The sequence below is a fragment of the Eleutherodactylus coqui genome, chromosome 1, assembly GCF_035609145.1.
Source record: "Eleutherodactylus coqui strain aEleCoq1 chromosome 1, aEleCoq1.hap1, whole genome shotgun sequence".
Classification (NCBI taxonomy): Eukaryota; Metazoa; Chordata; class Amphibia; order Anura; family Eleutherodactylidae; genus Eleutherodactylus; species Eleutherodactylus coqui.
In genome coordinates, this window is record NC_089837.1 from 224285369 (window position 1) to 224307904 (window position 22536).

A 22536-nucleotide genomic window follows, 5' to 3' on the forward strand; every position below is an offset into this window, starting at 1 on the left:
TTGTCATCCTTGAATACTTTCAATTCCTTGTGCTCTTTCTGTGCTTTCTCTCTCTTGCGAGAATCACCCGATTCCCGGGAACACTTGGAGTCCCCTCGTTCTTTACTGCGCTCTTTCCTGCGACGGTTCGTATCACCCCGCAGATCAATCGAACTACTCTTTACTTTCTTTTCTATCTGTATAGAGAGTAGTACAACTTTATGAAATATCCGTTAAAGTCTAGATAAGAGAAGTCAAAGATAAAAAGGAGGTTCATTTATGACAATTGGTGCAAGGGGAAAAAAGATGTCCATGACAACTTGTACAACGCCACAACATTACAAAATGTAAAAAAGTGAAAGGGTCTGAAGACTTTTCAAATGCAATGTATATAGTTCTTTACATTGGGTTTTGATTGGGCCTCCAAATGAAGACTCTCTTCGTGTACTTGCTATATGTAAAGAAATCATGCATCAGAGTCATCATGAAGTACACAGAAGTCCTTGTATGCATATATGCTAGACATAGTAGGGCAGGTTTGTCAAAACAGAGAAAAAGAAAAGATTGGAGTGATGAGCTGCCTACAGCAAGCAATCATGTGTCTTTTGCATTTTCAAAGGGGGAGGAGGAGGGATGAAAAATGATAGCTGAAACCAGATTCATTGCTATGGGCAACTGCTCTATTTTCTTGTGCACCAGATCTAATTATCCTACTATTGGTAAACGAAAGGTATTCAATCTCCTAGTTCAAACAGTTATCCCATATCTTAAAGGCCCATTTAGACATGACGATTATTGCTCAAAATTCACTCAATAGCCGTCCTTTGAGCGATAATCGTTGTATGTAACTACACTGACATCGTGCAGTTTTAATTAAGCCATCGCTGATCGTTGTCTTTCAGCATGCTCAAAAAGACAACAATGAGCCTTATCAGGGATTCACAGCGGGATACAGCTGATACTATTGTTTCAGCTGTATCCCACTCCTTGAACACAGGCGCAGTATGAAGAACAAAGCGGTCCAGCTGTGTTCTCCACACCCTGCTCTGTATAACAGCCAGACACTCCGAGCAGAGAACAGCTGGATGTGGAAGACAAGCGGGGACACCCCGCTTGTCTTCTGCATCCCCCGCTCGGAGCACAAGGTGATCGCTCAAAGTTTGAGTGATCATCTTGTGCTGTAAATTGACAACAATTATATCTCAAAAGTCGCTCAAAAGATATCTTTTGAGCGATAACCGTTGTGTCTAAATGGGCCTTTAGGTTAGGACTTGGAACAATCTTCAGTAACTGTTGAATCTACCTGCCCTGTTCTCTTCCAGATCCATTTAAATTATTGTCTGTGACCCACAGTCTTTAAGCCTGTTAGGAGACTAGAAACCTTCATAGTCCTGTAGATGAGCACGTCTGGCTCTTGCTGTGCACATGGAAGAACAAAAGTTCAGTAGATAATTCCAAACAATCCCAGCACTTTCTTTATATTTAGTGATAATCCGTTTATTGCATATCAGCAGTTATTCAGTTCAGGACATGTTTCAGCCCATCCAGCCTTCATCAACTGTCACAATAGGAGACACTCACATCTAATTTAAATAAGATACAAAATGTCTCACAATAATGACATCAAACACAGTTGTGAGGGTGACGATATCCAAACCATCTCCTCACCAGGACATCAGCCGAAACTTCTAGCTGTGAAATCTCACTTTATTCAGACTTCGTGATTCTACGGTCTACAGAGTATGTATCAAATAAGCTTCTTGTTGCAACAGAGAAGCTTTTATATTACTGCGAGAGAAATTGAAGTGTTAAGAAGCACATCATTACTACAGCCATTTTTCTCACTTCACGAACCAAAAGGTCAGCAGTGGAAAAATAAACACAAAAATAAAGAAGAATTCTTTATTATAAATTGTAACAAATGTCCTTGTATTACACCATTCCTTCTCATCACAGTTCACTAAACAAGTCAACACTTTATAATGAGCTGTTACTTTGAACTAAACTAATGTAATCATGTACTCCAGATGTACTGGCATTATCCCTAGTCTATGTACATGGTGTACCCTTTCAAGGCTTTATCCTCTCACTTCATGTTACATCACTGATAAGAAATGCTCTATGAAATGCTTATTAATGTGCACACCCCATAACTTTACTAGGATTCAATGTGAAATGTTTATTATAGATTGATTTGATGTTGATTATAGATTGATATATTGATTTGATGCTGAGGGGACAATGTGAGCTCATGTCAGTACCAAACTTACTATGAAAGATGTACTTAATAAATGTGCTTCTGAAGATAAGCTGGAGACACTAACTTGACTGCTTCACATGTATTCTTCTTCGGTGAATCGCTGAATTGGGCATTCTTCATTGATGAGGCTTCGATAAGCCTTAAGTATCACTTAAGAGCAGCAGATTATTCTTAACAATTACCTCCTGTCCTTGGGTAACAGGAGGCCACATAAAAGCTTCTTTGTTGCAACGGGAAGCTTATTAGATGCATACTCCCAGTGAGGAGACAGATTGGGAATAGGGTTTGGATCACCTTGACAACTGCGTTGGACATCACTATTGTGAGACATTTTGTATGTTATTTAAATCAGATACATCTCTTAAGGCCCATTTACACTAACAGGGGATCGCTCAAAAGTCGCTTAAACGGCAGTTTGAGTGACAGTTTTGAGGGATCACTTTGCATAAACTTTTAAGTAGCCAATTAGCTACTTAAGAGCTTATTAGAGTGTAAATGAAGGCTCCTGCTGTTTGCAGAAGACAGTGGGAGCGCTGTCTTCAGCATACTGCTGCTTTGTTCTCGGAGCTCTCAGCTGGTATCCAGCTAAGAGCTCCAAGCAGGATACCAGCTGAAACAATATTATCAGCGGTATCCCTCTGAGAACTCAACGCGCGTCGCCGATAAGGCTCATCACTGACTTCTAGCTTACTAAAAGTCAACGATGAACGAATAGTGCACAAGAAGTGCACAATGACCGCCCGTTTAGATAAATCGCTAAAAGATGGCTTTTGAGCAAATTTCGAATGATAATAGTGGTGTCTAAAGGGGCCTTTATTGTGAGTTGAAGAAGACTGGAGGTGCTGAACCCTGCCTTGAACTAAATATTTGCTGATATGCAATAAAATGATCTCATTGAATATAGAGTTCTGGGATTCTTTGTAATTGTTAGGAAGCATTTAATAATAGATGCAGACAAGAGGACTTCCTTAGAGTAGAATGTGGAATCACACAGGAAAATGACTGCTGTCATCTTGCATGGTAAATTCTCTGTTTTCACTAGTCAAATTTTGTTAGGGCACTGAAAAGATTAACAGTATACCACAAGCAATAATAATCTTTTGTCAAATGCACACATTGCACACGAGCGCTTTCATAAATGGGAGAAGCGTAAAGCTTTCAATTATATTTTTTATTCCTTCAGGATTTACTCCTGATTTAACCTAAAACTCTGTCAACATAAACACCCCTCACCCACAGACTACTGAAATGTGTGAATAGCTGAACAGATTCGAAGGATGCAAGTCTTATCTGAACCCACTTTCATTACCCCATAGTAAGACCACAAATAGTCCATGCTCTAAAACTGCACATAAGGGAGATGGAACAATACCTCTGCAGCGCCACCTATTGGATGGCAACATTCCTTCACATCAATGCTTGAGCCTTTCTACAAGTCTGTAGAGCAAGGATTGGAAATTGAAAACCAAGCCTAGCACTCCCAAGCTTTGATGAAAAGTACACACAGGGCTCCGCACTAGCATGAAGAGTACGAGACAGTTTGCCTACGGCATGGGAAGAGAGCGAGGTTAGAGAGAAAAATTACAAGCTTGGAATCACTGTTTCTTCATCTACTCACACATTATAGTAGTTCATTTATTTTTCATAGTTACAGGTTGTCTTTAAAAAAAACTGCAAAGTATTATTCAAAGAAAACCGAGTGAAGTAAAAAAATAAAAAATACCTTGGACGGCTCTTCCTTCACTACAAAGGCCTTGTCTTCATTCTGCATATATGCATGTTTTCTCTGGATGTTGGGAGACAGATCTATCCTCCTAGAACAAAGTTAAGAAATGAAAATGAGATAAAAATCCAAGCTACTTTCTCCATTTTAGGCTCTTTACACATCGGCATTGGAGGCTGTGTACAGAATCTCAGTTGCAGATTCCATAGCTTCTAACAGGAAACAATGCTACATGCAACAAAAAAAACCCTCGTCAGGGAAAGTCAGCTGCCACACAGACTCTCCGAGCTCTCCGCTTGGCAATCTTAACCCTTTCCAATCCACTGTCTGACCTGTAAAGACATTATGATTTAAGGCTGTACAGCTCCGACGTTGGAAGACGTCCGTCGGGGTTCTCTTACTGTATATTGCCAGCCTCTCTCCTGTCAGAGCCTATCCAACGTGTCACCTCATGCAATACTGGCTTTAGCCAGCATATAGCGCTGTTGTATAACAGCAGAAAAAGAGTAAGCCCCCTAGGAAAACCAGGATACAAATTGGATTGAAAAGGGTTAATAACATCATTACATATATTTCTGCATTCGTTAATAAAACGTTACCTAATTGTTATCCAAATTACAGTTATAGACAAACACAATCAAACTACTACACACAAACAGTTGTACAGTTCAGGTCTTTTATTTAGCATATTGAGTAAACATCCATAGCAGAGGGAAAAAAGTGAACGCTTCGTTTTAACAGTGTTGTGCCAAGATAGAAAGTTAGCCCCTATTCAGATTGGTGGGAGTCCCATTGAAATGTACATGCAGCTACATTCGTGCAGGGACCTTTGGGATTGCTGTTCCCTGTGGACAACTTTTTATCTTGGCACAATGCTTTTAAAATTAAGGGTTCACTTTTTCTCCCTCCGCTATGGATGTAGACTCAATGAGCTCAATAAAGACCTGAAGTGCGCAACTGTACAACTTTGATGTACCCAAGAATTTACTATCCCTCCATGATCAAAAAGCATCTAGGCCCGAGGAACTTTTTCTACTGAAAAGTTTCACTTTTGTTTTATCTGTCCATAGAACATCTGCTGAGAAGTATTATGGAATATCCAGTTGTTCGTGGTCAAACTTGAGTAGGGCAGCCATTCTATTTGCTGCACAGCAACAGATCATTTGCGTTGTCGTCCTATGAACAGTCATATAGTGAACCCATTAACAGAGCTTTTTGCACATAAGAGTCTTCTTGTGGGTATTTTGTTGTTACCCTTTAGTGCTTTTGTAGCTTTTTCAGGCTTCATTCATCTCAAAAGTTCATTTATTGAGGCCTTATGCGAGTCGGTTGCATTGAGATATAAAGCACACTAAACTACCATTTACACACAACGATTATTGCTCAAAATTTGCTCAAACGAGAAAGCGAGTGATAATTATTACATGTAGGTGCGCAGGCATCGTGGACTATTCATTCACTTGTCGTTTATTGCGGAGTTTCAGCCAGCATAAAAATAGTCGTTCGGTAGTTCATTATTCGTTTAATTTAAATAGCAATTGTTCAGTCTTTTAGCATCTGGAGAGAAGAGGATGGCTTTTCTTCACACTAATTAAAATCCTGTTAGAGATTCCTTGCATAAAACACACAAGAACAGATTTGTCAGTAATTAGACTTTGTGTGCTTTTACTCAATAGGCAAAGCACCAATGAAAAGCACACCTTTAACCCCTTGAGTGGCAGGTTTCCTACCACCCTGTCGTGCCCACCAGGGCAGGTTTTTTAAAATGGTCTAATCATTGAATTTCAACTAGTTTTGCAGTTGCGTCTCAAGAGCCATAACTTTTTCATTTTTCCATTGACATGGCCATATAAGGGCTTGTTTTTTGCGGGACAAGTTGTGATTTTTTAAACAGGGGGGGAGGAAAAAAAGAAATGGGGAAAAAAGAAAAAGGGGCCATGTCATTAAGGGGTTAAATAATGTATTAACTTCCTTCTCTGGGTCATTACGACGCACATGGATACCACATGTGTGATTGTATTTTTGATTTTTTACAAAGTAAAGGGAGACAAGTGTTTTTTTAATTTTTTAAATAATTTTTTTACTTTTTTTTTTTTTAATTTTTTAAAATTTTATTTTTTTTGTCCCTTTAGGGGACTTCCACAGGGACCCATCAGGACCCCTGATCACATTCCAGGGGTCCGATGGTGACAGCCCTTTACATGCTGCAGTCACATAGACTGCAGCATGTAAAGGGTTAACAGCAGAGATCGGAGGTTTTCTCTGATCTCTGCTGTAAGAGCTAGTACCTAGCTGTCCTCTGACAGCTAACAACCAGCTCTCCCTGCCACAGAGACCATCGGCTTGCTTCTGACAAGCCGATGGTCTCTATGGCAACCTGTAAACAAAGCAGGACATTGCCGACATGTCGGCAATATCTTCTGCTGGTTTTTCAAAGCCCTTGCTTTGTTCTCTGTGGGTCTGTGCAGGCAGAGCACAATGTCACAGCTTGTGGCATTGTGCTCTGCAGCTCCCATAGTGATACATAGCCCGGAAATCTTCCGGGCTATGTTGCTATGAGCAGTGGAGCTTGTCACGGAACTTTTCCGGGCGTGCCACTCAAGGGGTTAAATCTTATCGCCTTGAAACACCAACACCTATAGCTAATTAGCGGTTTAAAAAGTTATTAACACAGAGTTCAATAACTTTTTCTCCCTGCAGTGTGGATGGTTACTCAATGTGCTCAATGAAAGTTAAAAACAGTACAACCGTTTGTGTGTTAATAGTTTAGTTTCTTTGTATTTGCAATTTGGATAACAATCTGACACAGTCAGACATTTTACTAGTAAGAATGCAGAAATCCAGTTAATTCCAAAAGGATACACAGACTTTATTACAACCGTACTTAATTTGCTGTTGATATCAGCCTTTGTCTGCTGCAAAGTGCATCAAGTATGTAGCCCTTTCCACCCATGCCCACTCACAGCTGATTGGCAGCTTTCTCGCCATTTATAGTATAGAAAGAAAGCTGTCAATAATCCACAGGAGGAAGGGCTTAGTCCGCTACTTATGAATACAAGGACACTGGGCTGCAGCAGGTGAAAGCCAATTTCAAGCAAACTACAGCAGCAAATAACATGACCGCTGCATTGGAATCACAGTCTGAGGGCAGCAAACATTAGAGACAGATAGGGTAACAAACTTGGTGATGGATTCCCTTTAACATGGAAGGATTAGCAAGGAAAATGACAGTTATGGTATTTTAGGCATATACCTGTGTATTTCCGGGCTTTTTGGACGGCTGGCTTGCTGATCTGTGACAGTCTGATACCCAGCAAACCTTTCATTGAGGGTCTTTCCGTCACCCTTGAAATAATGCTCTGTTGGTTGTAGAGGAGAAAAACTGTCTCATTAGTTTAACTCCGTTTAAACACAAAGCCACAGATCAAAGTGGACTCGCAGAGTGTCAACAAATACTAATAGACTGAATCCTATTAAAAAGACAGAAAAGGGAAAAATGTATCATATGAAGTGATAATTCCTTTCCATGGGATATTTGTCCCTCAATAGTCAGATATTAGTTACCTGTATAATCCTAATTTCCCTAATATACAATAGAGCGTTAACTCCACAATGACTACGGCCAGTGTAAGCATCCATATTTAAAACATGCTTAAAACTTTTTTTATTTAGTAATGCATACCGTGTGTGTACAAACATCTATTTTAATGAGGATGTCCACCATTATAATTAAGTTTTTACTGTGTTCTATTGCAACTTGAACAAAGCAAGAGGCGATTAAAAGGGCATGAAGCATAATTATGTAGGGGATCCCTCAAATGACAAATGGGGGGGTGGGGTGGGGGGGGAAAGGTTAAAAATGCTTTTCAAAGAACTACTATTGATGACCTAGGTCATTAATAGTTTATCAGCTGGGCTCCACCACTTGGGGACCTAGCCAATCAGCTGATCAGGGACCCACTGTCAGCGCTACATTATACACAAAGGTACAGAGCAGAAGCACCTAGCTTCAACCCCCGTGTAGTGGCTGGTGCTTGTAACTGCAGGCGCAGCCCCATTACTATCAATGAGGGTTGAGCCAGCAAGCACAGCGGCCAACCACTATATACACATACTATCTATCTACACACACACGTATTTTCAATTTTTTTTTTTTTAAGGTTTTTGCATCAAGGCAATCAAAGTCCCGTACTTTTATTTTCCATATCAACAGAGGTCTATGAGGGCTTGTTTGTTGCATGATGAGCTGCAGTTTTAATTGGTACTATATTAGGGTTCAACATTTTTTTTTTTAAACTACTTCTATTGAGTTATTTAGGGAGGCAAAATAAACCAAATCAGCATTTTGGCTCAGTAGTTTAGTTAATAACAATAATTATCTTTATTTGTATAGCGCCAACTTATTCCACAATTTTTTTCCCAGTTTTTGGTGTACAGGAAAAATAGTCCATTAGCCACTACACAATAACAGTTTCTAATGGGTCCCTACTAGAGATGAGCGAACGTACTCGGTAAAGCACTACTCGTCCGAGTAATGTGCTTTATCCGAGTACCTCCCCGCTCGTCCTGAAAGATTCGGGGAGCGCCGCTGCTGACAGGTGAGTTGCAGCGGGGAGCAGGGGAGAGCGGGCGGGAGAGAGATCTCCCCTCCGTTCCTCCCCGCTCTACCCTGCAGCTCCCCGCTCCGCGGCGCTCCCCGAATCTTTCAGGACGAGCGGGGAGGTACTCGGATAAAGCACATTACTCGGACGAGTAGTGCTTTACCGAGTACGTTCGCTCAACTCTAGTCCCTACAATTGATAGAGTACCAAATGGTGACGCTACCAACACATTACAGCACCCACAAGGGGAACAGCCTGGTAATACCACGACTTCTAAGCCCACACAGCTTTGGTCCACACCACCGAATGGAAACAGCATCACAGCAACAGTAGCCGCCATGCAGCACCATGCCCTGTAAACAGGCCTCTACAGCTTGCATGTCCCGTAAACCAGTCTGAGAAATTAGGCAAACAACCTTATGCAGTCTTCCTTTTAATTAAAAACACCCATTAATATATTGCTCCTCAGCAGGTGAGCTCCAGAGGCCTGTTCACATTGTTCATGGTGGCTGCTGTTGCAAGTTCCAGCTCCTTATGAGGACTAATAAAACTAAGTTTTAACTAGCAAGCTATCCCACTTTCCCTGAATTCCTTTGGAGGCTTTTTGGCCCAAAGAGAGGCGGCTTTTAGGATTTGCTCATATGGAGCATAAATGCTGCGGAACTTCCGCAGCAGCAAATTCTGCAATATTTCCTCTTCACATCACCTGACCAGCAGCTTGGTGGTCGCTAGAGGCTGCTTAAACACACTGACTGCACAAGCATTGCAAGATGAGGGTAGTGCTCTATCTGCTGAAATTAGCTGCATGTATGTAACAACCTGATGCTCAGAGCATCTGGTCCAGCAGTGAGCGGGTGTACTGTGAAGGGGAGAAGCCATCTTCAGCATAGAACAGCTTCTCCATACACAGTGCGCTGCTGTGGACAGAGCCACTGAGACCAATGAGTTATATAGAAGAGCGTGTGTGTGTGTGGGGGGGGGGGGACAGAGTTTGGGGCAGTTAAGTAAAAGGGTTAAAAAGTAATAAAACATCAAAAACAAACATTTAATACAATGTCATAATGAAAAAAAGTGTTGTGTCTGCAGCTGCACTAGTGACAACAGTGCAGACACAGCTGGATTGCTCTCTATTACTAATATGCTGCTAGCAACGTCTTCTAGCTGCATAGCAAAGGATAGGTTTTTAAAGAAAGAAAAAGAGAAAAAAACCCCTACAGAATAGGCTAATAAAACATTTTGCAAAAATGCTTAAAATTGCCTATTCTGTGCATTTAAGAGGGGGGGGGGGGAAAGGTACACTTTATGTAGTTTCTGCATGTCCAGACCTTTCTAACTTATTGTTGGAAAAGTTAAAAAGCAGAGATTGGTAAAAATAGAACACAAATAGCCATACAAATATATACTCAACTCCATAAAGTGAACAGCCCAAAACTTACCAAATAATCTGTTTCTGGTTCACGCATGGTATTTAATCACTGTTTGTACGTGTACACAGAAAGCTCTAACAGGTGTATCAATAGCATTAACCAAGGCTGAAAGCCATATTCCTTCAATAGCTTTTGGCTGAAGACTCATTTGGCTGACAGTTATTTCTCCCAACTCCCTCATATACATGAACGCATTCAGCGGAGCGTTCTGTATTTTATGGGGAGAGATGAAGAAAGCTGCAGCCAGAAAACTGACAGCAGCTCATCTCCCGGGGATACAAAATATTTCAGCTTTGAAATTCAACTTGGAGTTGAATACTTATCTCTAAGCAGAGTAAAGGATTAGGCATATTAAAATCCCACATGCATCAATCTCGTTTCTTCTGACGTCCTTTCCGTGGGGCAGTCAGTAGCCCCAAGCACAGATCGGCGACTTTAAAGGGGTTTTACCACCAAAGATATTTATGCCCTATCCACAGGAAGTTTGATCGTTGGTGATCCAACCACTGGGGACCCCAGTGGTCTGAAGAACTAGGGCCCTGTTAATGGAGTGATGTGGTGCATGTGAGACCATCGCTCTATATTATTCTACTAGTAATTATTAGGACATTATAGTCCCAGTGTTTCTCGTGCACATCACACTCCCAGTAGCTCGATTACCACAAATGACAAACACAGCTTGGCTCCTCCCACAGCAGTTACATCACAGGTCCTTGAGCCCACTGGATCTCTGGGATGGTGGTAGGTTGGTGTCTGCTGTCAGGACTGCTGAGTTGTGTCTTCTGAGATAATAACGGCTGAGTTGTATTCTCAGTGTGTTATTTTTGTCCTCCCCTTCCAAGAGCCCTAACTGTGGTGTTCTTCTGTCGGTCAGACTCTGTTTTTTATATATTCTAGGACCTTTGATGGTGGCACCAGGGGGTAGAGCAATGACATCAGCAGTGGCGGAGCATAAGAAGCACTAACACACAAACATTAAGACAAGTGGTCATTAGTAGTGTGATGGAAATTGCTGAACGCATACATCTCTGCCTGTCCCACACAACTGAATGGAGGGGTGGTTAAGCATGCCCACCACTGCTTTATTCACAGCAGCATTCAAGGGTGTAGATCTTAGGATCGCTAGGGTTCCCAATGGTCAGACCCCCCAGAAATCAGACATTTATTCTTTATCCTATGGATAGACTATACATGGCCTCGGTGGTAAAACCACAGACTACAGTGATCTTTCTTTCAGGGATGCTGAAGCCCGTGTCTGGCTGAGCAGCATTTGCTCAGGACATGGAGGGGGTTGTCTGCATATTGTCGTTTATAGACATAAGACATGTCCATATATTCTTTCCATTTAAAAAGGGCCTATATAAACAGATAGCACTCCCTGTTCCACGATGGTGCCTGAATTATTACAGCTTATATTATGAAGTTTGAGCATGTACTCCTTTAGTAAAGCAACATCATTGTGTCAACCTAACAGACAATATTTTATCATGTAAGACATGAATATAAAGCCATGTAATAAACTATTAAGAAAGAATTGTTTGGTGGCATGCAGAGTAAATATGACAACATATGTTTGGTATCAGATATAGCATTATAGACCAATTGTATCTGAGGAACATCTGCTAATGTGAAGCCACCTGTAATCATTGTTAATGCAATATGTGACATATATACAAGCCATGTCCACTTACCGCCCAGCATCCAGCACAAGTCTTAAAATCAAGCAAAACACCTGGAAAGGGCCACTACAAGGTAGAGCATCAAGCTTAACTCCAGCAAACCCAGGAATTTTAGGATCTAGTAATTCAGATTTTTGCCATTTGTGTCAGGAGAACTTTAGCCTGTTTTTGCCCCAGCAACAGTATATTTTATTGTGTTACATAGGTTTTCAAAACATTTTCCAGGACCTAGTCATAATGAGAAAGAAATCAACACTGGCCCGTTCTAGCTCAATGTCAAGAATGGTGTACAAGGACAAAACATCACAAAACCCAACCAGAACCGCAAATGATCCATTTCAATTGTACAAGTAATTACTTTTTGAGACAACCAACCTTCTTTAGTTAACCCCTTTGTATTTCAAAGTCCTCTACAAACTAGTGGAATGTTGGGTGCACATCATTAAACTAGAGGTCTGCAGAACCCAACCAATGCAATAGCATATTTGCCTCCACCTAACCACAGTTGTTGGACATTTTCCTTATCCAACGCCCACCAAGCATGTCAGTGATTATTAGGAGTGTGAGAAAATTCTGGTTGGTCAATTTCAAACTGCTACACCGGTGTTGATTGGAAACATTTACTAAAGATGGTAAAGGCTGAACCAAAGTGGGCAACTTGTCTAACTATACGTAAAACCACTTGCAGTATAAAAAGCTATTTTGCAAATGCTTATTCTGGATCAAGCTCTTTTCAACAACACAGAGTAATAGAATAACCATCTCGGAATGGTAAAGCCAATACCAAAACCATGGTGCAACAGGGGCACAGAAACTTACCATGTATTGTGCAACATATTCTAAAGAGCAAACTGAAATATAGCTAGAAAGCTGGAGATTTTCTATCCTCATTTCTGGTCAGAATTATAAACCGTGGGCATGTATGTGTGAATGTAACTTTTTTAATTAAAATGAAAGCATTTACTTTCAAACACACGCACACACACTTTTCTGTATTTTTCCTCTAAAAAAACATGTTTCATTGTCCTTATGGGTTTTTATTTTCATATTTTTATTCTGTTCTCTATACAACTATGGGGGCTGCCATCTTTCCTGATCTATAGTTAGAGATAACGTGTCATCAAAAAAATGCTGGAGAAACAGCAGCTCCAAAAAAGGTCATCTTCATATCAAAAATGTAAAATCTCATAATAAAAAAGTACCATGTGAGACCATGTCCATGTTAAGATGTATTTTGAAAGCAAACTGCTTCCTTGCTTTCCTGAACTACAAAGTACCATATTTTCTGGCGTAAAAGACGACCGCCAACTTTTGGGATATACAGTCGTCTTATACGTTGGACTAACTACCTGTAAGGGAGAGGGGGGGGGGGGGGGAAGAGAAAAAAAAAAAATCAATAAATCACCTCCCGTGGTATTCTGCGATGATCTGCTGCAGGCTGTCGCTACCTCCTCCACACCAACAGAGCATTGTTTTCTGGATGGGGGGCTTGAATGCCCCGCCTCCAGAAAGCTAATGCTCTGATTGGCTAACTCAGCGCGGCGTCAGTCAATGAAAGCCGGCGCTGCGTTAACCAATCACAGCCATTCAATGCCCGGAGGTGTGAATTCCAAGAATGACTTGATTTATAGCTATTGACTTGTAATATGACTATAATATGCGATTCGAATGTATCGCAAATTATATGCGATACGCTAATATATTGTAAAACGGATGATTGGTCCTTAATTGGTTTTAAAGGAGGAGTACTTTGTGGTTCAGGAAGCTGCTTTCAAAACACGTCTTCGCATAGACATGATCTCACACGGTACCTTTATTATGCTTTTTCACATTTTTTATATAAATACACATTAATTCTTTCTTGGAGCCTGCTTTTCTTCAGCGTTTTGTGCCAAGTGACTCATGGCTAGCCAGTGCACCTAAGAATCTTCAGGTTGCGATGCCATGGAATATTTCATCTAGCAAGTAAAGGAGAGCTGTAAAATTTTCTTATTCGGATCGGCAGAAAAACGAGATTTTTCTCATCGCATTCATTGAGGGACAAAGTTGAAGACCATAGTAAAGCTACTGCCACTAGGAGGCGCACACTAAGCAAAAAAGCATTAGATTCTCCTACCAGCTATACTCCTCCTGCTGGTACCGAGCTAATCCGTTTGTATGCAAGCAGGAGGAGCAACAAGGAGGACAGAAAAAGACAGACAATTAACATGAAACAGACTTAAAACACTGTAAAAACAGTTCAGAACCAAGTGCCACTCCAAAGGAGAATGCTCCAACAAGGCCGTCTATCTTGGAATGCTAAGATCGCTTTGAGTGGGTGCCGTTTCCCTCAATGATCGCAATGAGAAAGATTTTACGGTAAGTACAAAAATCTACATTTTCTCGCCCATTGCATTGGGGGACAAAGCTGAAGACCGTGGGACATTCCAGAGGAGTCCCCAGGGGAAAGGGACAGGTATACAATGACATATGCAATCAGTAAAATGGTTGTCTGCAAAACTCTTCGACAGAGGCACCAGCAGATGAAAAAGTGCGCACCTGCTAGAACTTGGGAAGTGGTGTGTAGAGAGGCCTAGGTGGCAGCTTAAAAGGCCCATTTACACAGAGCGATAATCGCTCAAAGGACAGTTTGAGTGACAGCTTTGAGCGATCATTTTGCATAAACTGCTAAGTAGCTACTTAATAGCTGGAGGGCTCTTATCTCCATTCAGCTCCTTTGTTCTCCAACGGGTAACAATGCTATCAGCACTACACACGGAGAACTCAGCGTGCGGTCCTGAAACGACCGCATGACGATTTTTAGGTTGGCCTGAATTTAACGATCAGCTAGTAGTGCACGATGGCCGCTCGTTTAGACGCAACAATTATCGCTCAAAAGATCGTTTTTTAGCGATCACTCCATGTAAATGGGCCTTTACAGTTTTAAAGGGCGAAAGTACCATTGTGAGCCATCCAAGAAGCATCCACTGACCGAGAAGGAAGTTTTCCTAATGGAAGTTAATGAATGGAGGTTTGGCTGACAAGGCTGCAAATCCAGAGACCTAGCGAGCGGATGTGATTGCTACCAAGAAAGGCACCTTCTAGGTCAAAAAAGCGGGCCGGAATGTTACGTTGTGGCTCAAGAGGGATGAGACCACATCGCGTCCAATATCAAATTGAGGTACCAAGGTGGGACAGAAGAACGGTAAAGGTGTGAACCTTGTAAAATTTTGTTAAAGTGTGCAAAGAAGTCCACATGGCTGATTTGCAAATCTGAAAGGGTGGAAGTGGCGTTATGCGCTGCCCATTAGCCCACAACCAGAGTAAAATAAGCAGTAATGCGGAAGGCAGGTAGGGTGGGGTGGGAGATCTCTGCCCTTTGCATGGTATGCCGCCACCACGGCTGACCTGATCCAGTGTATAATGATCACCTTCGAAGTCACAAGGCCTTTTTAAGGACCGTCCAAAATCACAAAGAGGGAGTCAGAGGAAAACCAATGGGAACACAGGAAAAGGCCACCCAGAGAGTAGTGATTGGAAGTACCTCCTCCCTACAGGAGCACCCTGATAGGCTGAAGAGAGGCTGTGAGCCCAACCCCATAAGTGTAGCCACCAATCGGATGACCAGAGTAGTGCAGCCACCGAGGTCCTAGTAATATCACGAACACCTCCAGAAAAGCAGACAGGAGGAGATTCTGCATTGCATGCAGTGAAGAAAGTCTGGCCTCCAGCAATTGGCACCCATGGGAGAAAAAGGAGTAGAGAGGCACCAGTAAAGGTAACTGTCCAACCGTTGTAAAAGAAGAGGAAAATAAGTGCTGAAGCACCAGGAAGGGAGTGTTTAAGTGGGGCTAAACTAAGATGAAGAGCCTTGAGTAGGAATGATTGAGTTGTAGCAGGAGAGATGGGTTCACTCCCATTCAGTGAGTGAGAAATTAGGAGTGAGGAGAGGGAAAATCCTTTCCTCATGGTGAAGTATCCTTACCCATCCATTGATTGGCTCCTTTACTCCAGCAATATGCGCCCCAGTACTCTCTTACCCTTTGTGGAGGGAGTGGTCTCATTGGAGGGGCTATGGCTGGTGGGACATGTTCAAACTGTTGTTAGGCTGTACCTCCTTTTCTTGCTGTTAGGCCTCCTGGCTGATGCACCAGGGAGAGTCCAGTGCCTGCCCTGTATTTCCCAAGGTAGTCATAGGAAAAGAGGTCTGCCTCCTGCAGAAACCAAGCTAAAACCAATTAGCCTGGTGCTTGCAGGAGGGGTATCGCTGATAGGAGGAGATAACATTTTTCTGCTTAGTATCTGCCTCCTAAAGGCAGTAGCTATACACAGTCTAAGCTGTGTCCCTTAATGCAATGGACGAGAAACTAGCTATTATACAAATCACATTTTAGTGTGCCAAGAATAATATTTTAGTGATTTTTTTTTTACTTTCAGTCACAATTTATCCTAAAATTCTGCATCTTTCACACTGACCACAGAGTCTAATACTAGTCTGATACTTTCTGAGTTTTAGAGAAATCTTTCTGCAGTCAACTCACTTATACCACAGGAAGTAAGTACTCATCGTAAAAAAATAAAAATCAAGCACCTAGACAGAGTTGTCTGCATTGAATGCAACATATGCGCAATTCTAAACGTTGATATAAGCAATTACAATATCAGAACAAAATGATAATTTATTGCAGAAAGCTGAACACTTGAAGGGAGGCTTTAGTTCCGTTGGGTCACCTTTAGCTTGGATGTAAAATGTGATGCGGGCAAGCATGAAGGCATACAGGTTCCATATGGTATGTTGCGGCCTATTGGTCCACATTTGCTGCAACTGAGCCTATAGATCATAGGCTGTCAAAGTTGGCCTCCTAGATGGTCCCATACATGTTCTATTGGCAATAAATCTGAAAACCAGGGTAGGCCATGGAAGTGTGGCAGTGTTTTGGGGGGGGCACTCGTGTGTGTGGCTGAGCATTATCCGGCCTGTTGGAAGTCCTGCTATGAAAGGCAACACATGTGGCTGCAGGATATATTGAACATATCGCTAAGCTATTCTTGTTCCTCGTACCACTTCTAGGGGTGACCAACTGTCGTATGCCATGCCCACCCCCACCCCAGATCATTAAACCAGCGGTGGGGACAGTGTACCACTCCATAGCATAGGCAGCATTGAGGCACTCACACCTAGGTCTCCAGACACGAAGACAGCTGTTGTCAGTGCCCAACCTAAACCTGGATTTGTTGCTGAGGACAACCTGGTTCTACTCTGTAGAAGTCCAGTTTCTTCCTTCACAACAGAATTGCAAACGAAGGCATGGTGGGTGTTAACGGCAGCACACGTAATGGGCGCCATGATACAAAATCTCCTTCAGCCAAGTGCATGGAAATGGCTCCAACAGACAAAGAGGCCTGTGAAGATGGTGCCAACTGTCTCTGGGAGGTGGACAATAGAACAGTTGAAGTTGCTCGGGCTTGTTGGATTATCCTCTCTACTGGTGGTCTGTCAAGGGTGTCAATACGATCATCCGTTACAATAATGTGCCCCCTCTCCAACTCATAACTGGGCAAAATCTCTTTGATTGCCCCATAGACGCATGTCTAGTGGTCAACAAGCTCTACAAGAGCGGAAAAAGTTGCACTACACACAAGTAGCCCGTGAGAGCCTTTTTGTAGGCCAGGGATAAAAACACTTTAAGGGCCTCAGGTGGCAAGACTGTTCATCTAATCACGTCACAACTCTTATCACCTGCATATCTGGCTGAGATGTAACTGCATGCCAGGTTTTGCAGCAAAAATACAACTCCTAGGTGCTTGATTTTTTTTCATAACAATGTGTAAAGGGCAGACTAGATGGCCATTGTGGTCTTTCCCTGATGTTAATTTTCTAGGTTTCTATGATTTTACAACTCCAATTTGCATTCAAGGAAGCTCTAATCAAGGCAGATGTCACTCTCTTAAAAAAAAAAAAGAAAAAAAAGGGGGTGGGGGGGGGTGTCATTCAATGCACAATCTAAACACGTACGGCACAGGTCCTGTCCAATTTCAACTGTTGAAGCAATACAACTAAAGGTGGTCAAGTAATAAAATATTTAAAATAATGCAAAATAGCAAAATATGACATTTGATGAAAAAAGAAATATGTAACGATGTGCAGATGGAGACTATTTGTGAAAGAACTGCTCAACAGCTACAAACTGGAGTTGAAGATAATATATTGGCACATCTCAGCACATATGGAGCAAATTAGGTGATGTGACTTTAAACTGTTAGCAGAACAAAATATAATTATGACCAAGATGCAGATTTTAATGCTACTATATAATGTATCATTGTTATTCCTTACCTTTGACAAACTGTACTAAAGACACTACATGGTAGATAAAAGACTCAGGAGAAATTTTGTTGGAGAAGGAAACCTTCATGTGGTCAAAAATGGATCGGAAGTTTTTCTGCCTCTTGACTGAATGCACAAGAGTACTGGCCAGCAGACGGTCATTAGCTAGAGAGGACGGCCTTTATTAAAACAGAAAACAACATATTTAATATTTCATTAATCTAATATTACTTGTCTATAACAAAGCCTCCTTACCGGATATCATCAAGAGGAACAGTGGGTATCCGAAGTTTGACATCAGGATGGTGAGACTCTGTTGCTACTATTCTGATACTAAGTGGGCTTTCTTCCCTGAACACTACTTTCTCTCTAATGTCATCGCTTGGGTGTAAAGGGAAATTGCAACTGAACGGATCTTTTATTTTATCCAACAAAACCGAGTCAGGTGACTTGATTTCCTTTTTACCGAATGACCTTTCACCACCCTTATCATCATCTTTATGTCTCTCTTTGGTGGTCACTTTATGCCCCTTACCCTCCCTAATCTTTTCTCCTTCCTTATTACCCTTCAATACAGCTTTGGACTTGTACTTTGTCCCTTCTTCTTCAGTGGCATTCCACTGGGATGTAGAAGAAAAACCTTTGCCTTGATCGGCTAACACAGATTTTCTAAACTGCCTATAATCCTCGGCTTCCTCTAGATCTTCACTTTCTGAAACTGACAAAAACTGAGATTTCACAGACTCTTTTTCCAAAAGATAATCTAACATATCACGATCCTCCCAATTTCGGCCTGCTTCTTTTTTATTCTTCTCCAGTGTCTTGTCCTTATGACTTTCTTTCTCTTTATTATTGACTTTTTCAATGGGAAATAACCTGTGTTCTTCATCTGTATATCTGGAAGAGTAAAATAAACATGTGTCTAATTAAAATTGCACATTTAGAATCAGTTTGACAACATTTTTACAATTGGGAAATAGTGAAATCTAGCATGATGTCACAAAGCTTAGGTGAAAGCATAGTATAGATAATAAAAACCATATTTAGGGAGTCAAAACAGTGTAAATTGTCTTGTTATATTGTACGTAAGACAAAGAATATAATGACATAAAAGAAAAATATGTCTACTTTTGATCTTATTATCGTGATGAGTTTGTGTATTTAGCAATTGAAAAATAAATGCGAGGCTCTCCTTACCTTTTTAGAAACTTTGCACCTTTAGCAATATCTTGCTCTGCTGCTTCAGTGAACAAAGAATAGTGAGATTGCCCCTCATCATGTGAAGCGTTCTGAGAAACCAAATTCTTTGCTGGACTCTTTTGAAGCGGGATATGGATCGGACTGTTTTGTGAAGGACTGTACCGAGTTGAACCATTACCACCAGAACCAGAGCCAGACCTTTCTGGGCTTTGGGCCATGGAATGTGAATTTTGAGACGTTGTGTCTTTACCAGAGTGGACCACACTAAGAATAGGACCATCAGATTGGGAAGAGCTTTCACTGGGTGGAGAAGCTACTGGTGAAGGACTACAAGGGGACCTTGGACTGTTATCATATGCAGATAGCCCTGCCCAACTCTCACCATGCAAATCCAGTTCTTTTCCAAGTTCATCTAAAGGCTCGGATGGATCAAAAGCATCTTTATGCTCATCACCTGATTTCTCATTTGAGGGACTTTTTGATTTTTCAGCCTCTTCAGTTTTTTGTTTAGGTTTCTCACGGGAAGCTCGAGATTTTCTCTCAGGAGATTTGCTATAGCGAGACGATGAACGGGATGACGAGGACCTCTGTGACTGAGAAGACTTATAGGATCTCTGTGATCGGCTTCGGGATCTTTGAGATGATGCAGAGCGTCTCTTTGGACTTCTAGAGCGAGAGCGTCCACGGCGAGGACTTCGAGAGTACCTACGGTTCCACATTGGCCGATAACCGCCACGATGGTATCTGCCACCTCCACCTTGATAGTAACCTCTTGCTCTTCCCCTGAAGCCATAGGGGCGCCTCATTCCCCTATTATTCCTATAATCTCTACGGAAATCTCTATTGTACACACGTTCTCTGCTGCGAGATCGAGAGTATGTTCTTGATCTAGATCTGGAACTTAAAATTAAAAACAGGTTTAAAACATTTTTCTGCATTGACACAACCCATGGTTAATAGACACAAAAGCACAAATTCAAGCCATATCTACACATAAACTAATTAATAAACCAGATAGTGACACATTTCAAAATCTCTCACCCCTCTACCCACCTCCCCCACCCCCGAGCCTGCTCGGACGAGAATACAGTTACTCGAGAAGAGCGATGCTCGCTCGAGTGACTGTCTTATCCGAGCGTGCTCGCTCATCTCTAGTGTGTATGCTTGTGTGAAAGTACGTCTAAAACCCATTGCTATATTGTCGGCTTGTCTTAGCAGGTTTTGACAATGATAATGTCAGGAAAACATTATTTTACTGAAAGAATAGTAGATGTTTGGCGCAAACGTCCAGTTAACGTAGTTGGAAAAAGTTTATTCAAGCATGCCTGGGATAACAAGAGATCTATTCTAAGAGAAACAATATAAGGGAAGACTAGATGGACATTTGGTCATTTTCTGCCATCAGTCTTCTATTTTTCTATGCTTTTTATTCAATTACAAAATGCACACATAAAAGTCTATTAAAAAGCTCAGATGTTCTATAAATGTACTTTAATAGGCGTTATCCAACAAAAAAATATTTAACCACAGGAGATGATTACTGGGAGCCCCATAACTGCTAGAACTGGGATGCCATCATGTGGTCGGGCACTGAGAAGGAGTTTACATGCCACAGTAGATCATGCTATAGATCAGTGGTGGTCCCATTAATCATATAATTATGACCAGTGGATGGAGGATTCATGGTTTTTGTGAGATAATCCCTTTAAAAGTATTCCACTTATAAAGAAACATACTAAATTTCTATCATGTTCTCGTATGCAGGGGGGCCTATTGCAGATAAGTTCTTACAGGAAGTAGTGCAAAAACAAACGGAGAATATGAAACGCTCTTTACCTGTATCTTTTCTTCCTTGAGTGTGACCTCGATCGTGAAGACGATGGAGATCGTGATCTTGAAGAATGGGACCTAGAATTTGACCGGCCCATTTTCTAAAACAAAGTTAACTGAAGAGAAAAATGTGCAAAAAAATTGGTTAGTACCAGATATTAATACTGTCCATTCAACCTATTACTGCTGGCCTCAAAGTAAGTTCTGTGCAAGTTTTTTTTATTTTAACTATGAAAAATTAGTGATACCACTGGGAAGAAGCTATGGAGAGACATTTAAAGATAACTTTCGCCTTACTTTTATTATTAGCAACACTGAGAAAACACCTTTCTATTCTTGCATGCCACTCCCTGAAGTGCCAAAAAAAGCGTTCCTTCTCCCTGAAGTGCACTCCGCTATCTGCATCGAGCTGCTCCACAGACCCTCGCCTCCACTCCAAGTGATGGCTATGGTGGTCGCCTGATTTGATGCTATGGCTCTTATTCATAGCAGAGGGGAAGGGCTGCGGGAGGAGTTCAACGTAAAGAGCCAAGAGCATTGTAACACATGGGAGCGCCTTTGGGGTACTTACACTGGAATTAAAGTTCTTTTCGCTCAATGCTACTAATAAAAGCATGGTCAAAGGTCTGTTTAAACACCTATCAAAAATGCTGATTGACTCCCCTTAAGTTTTATGTTGAACTTTGCATAAACACTCCATTTTATTTCTTTTTTGCAGATCTCATGTCAAACCCATACAAGGCAATCTGCAAACAAACGTATGCACTACTGGACTGGACTTTTCACATAACTGTGGTCCATTTCAGCTTTATGTCCCATAAAACACCAATAGAATAAACAGTATTTGTAAAGAGGACGGCGGCCAATACATTATGCTAGTTTTATTTTAATTAAAGGGGGTTTGTCATTAAAATAATAAAAAAAAAAAAAAATTCTATACTCAACTATTCCTCCCTAGGCAGACTCCTTAAAGGGGTTGTCCCGCGCCGAAACGGGTTTTTTTTTTCCAATAGCCCCCCCGTTCGGCGCGAGACAAACCCGATGCAGGGGTTAAAAAAGAAAACGGGATAGTGCTTACCTGAATCCCCGCGCTCCGGTGACTTCTTACTTACCTGGTGAAGATGGCCGCCGGGATCTTCTCCCTCGGTGGACCGCAGGTCTTCTGTGCGGTCCATTGCCGATTCCAGCCTCCTGATTGGCTGGAATCGGCACGTGACGGGGCGGAGCTACAAGGAGCCGCTCTCCGGCAAGAGCGGCCCCATTCAGAAAAGAAGAAGACCGGACTGCGCAAGCGCGTCTAATCCGGCGATTAGACACTGAAAATTAGACGGCACCATGGAGACGAGGAACGCTAGCAACGGAACAGGTAAGTGAATAACTTCTGATAACTTCTGTATGACTCATAATTAATGCACAATGTACATTACAAAGTGCATTAATATGGCCATACAGAAGTGTATAACCCCACTTGCTTTCACGGGACAACCCCTTTAAGGCATCTTCTCCAGTCCCCAGAACACCTCACCACAA

The 22536-nt window shown here is 41.7% G+C and overlaps 1 protein-coding gene across 5 annotated transcripts in view; it reads right to left on the reverse strand.

Moving 5' to 3' along the window:
• BCLAF1 (BCL2 associated transcription factor 1) overlaps positions 1–22536 on the reverse strand; it is a 38793-nt gene that overhangs the window by 10988 nt on the left and 5269 nt on the right. For all 5 annotated transcript variants that reach the window (XR_010793074.1, XM_066605916.1, XM_066605905.1 and 2 more), the window contains exons 2-8: positions 21013–21122; positions 19174–20076; positions 18232–18873; positions 17986–18155; positions 7216–7321; positions 3963–4053; positions 1–176 (exon numbers count right to left, since the gene is read on the reverse strand). Coding sequence is in view for 4 of the 5 variants with exons in the window: in XM_066605916.1 (XP_066462013.1) it covers positions 1–176; positions 3963–4053; positions 7216–7321; positions 17986–18155; positions 18232–18873; positions 19174–20076; positions 21013–21104 (2180 nt within the window). In the remaining variant the exon portion in view is untranslated. The remainder of the gene's footprint in view (positions 177–3962; positions 4054–7215; positions 7322–17985; positions 18156–18231; positions 18874–19173; positions 20077–21012; positions 21123–22536) is intronic.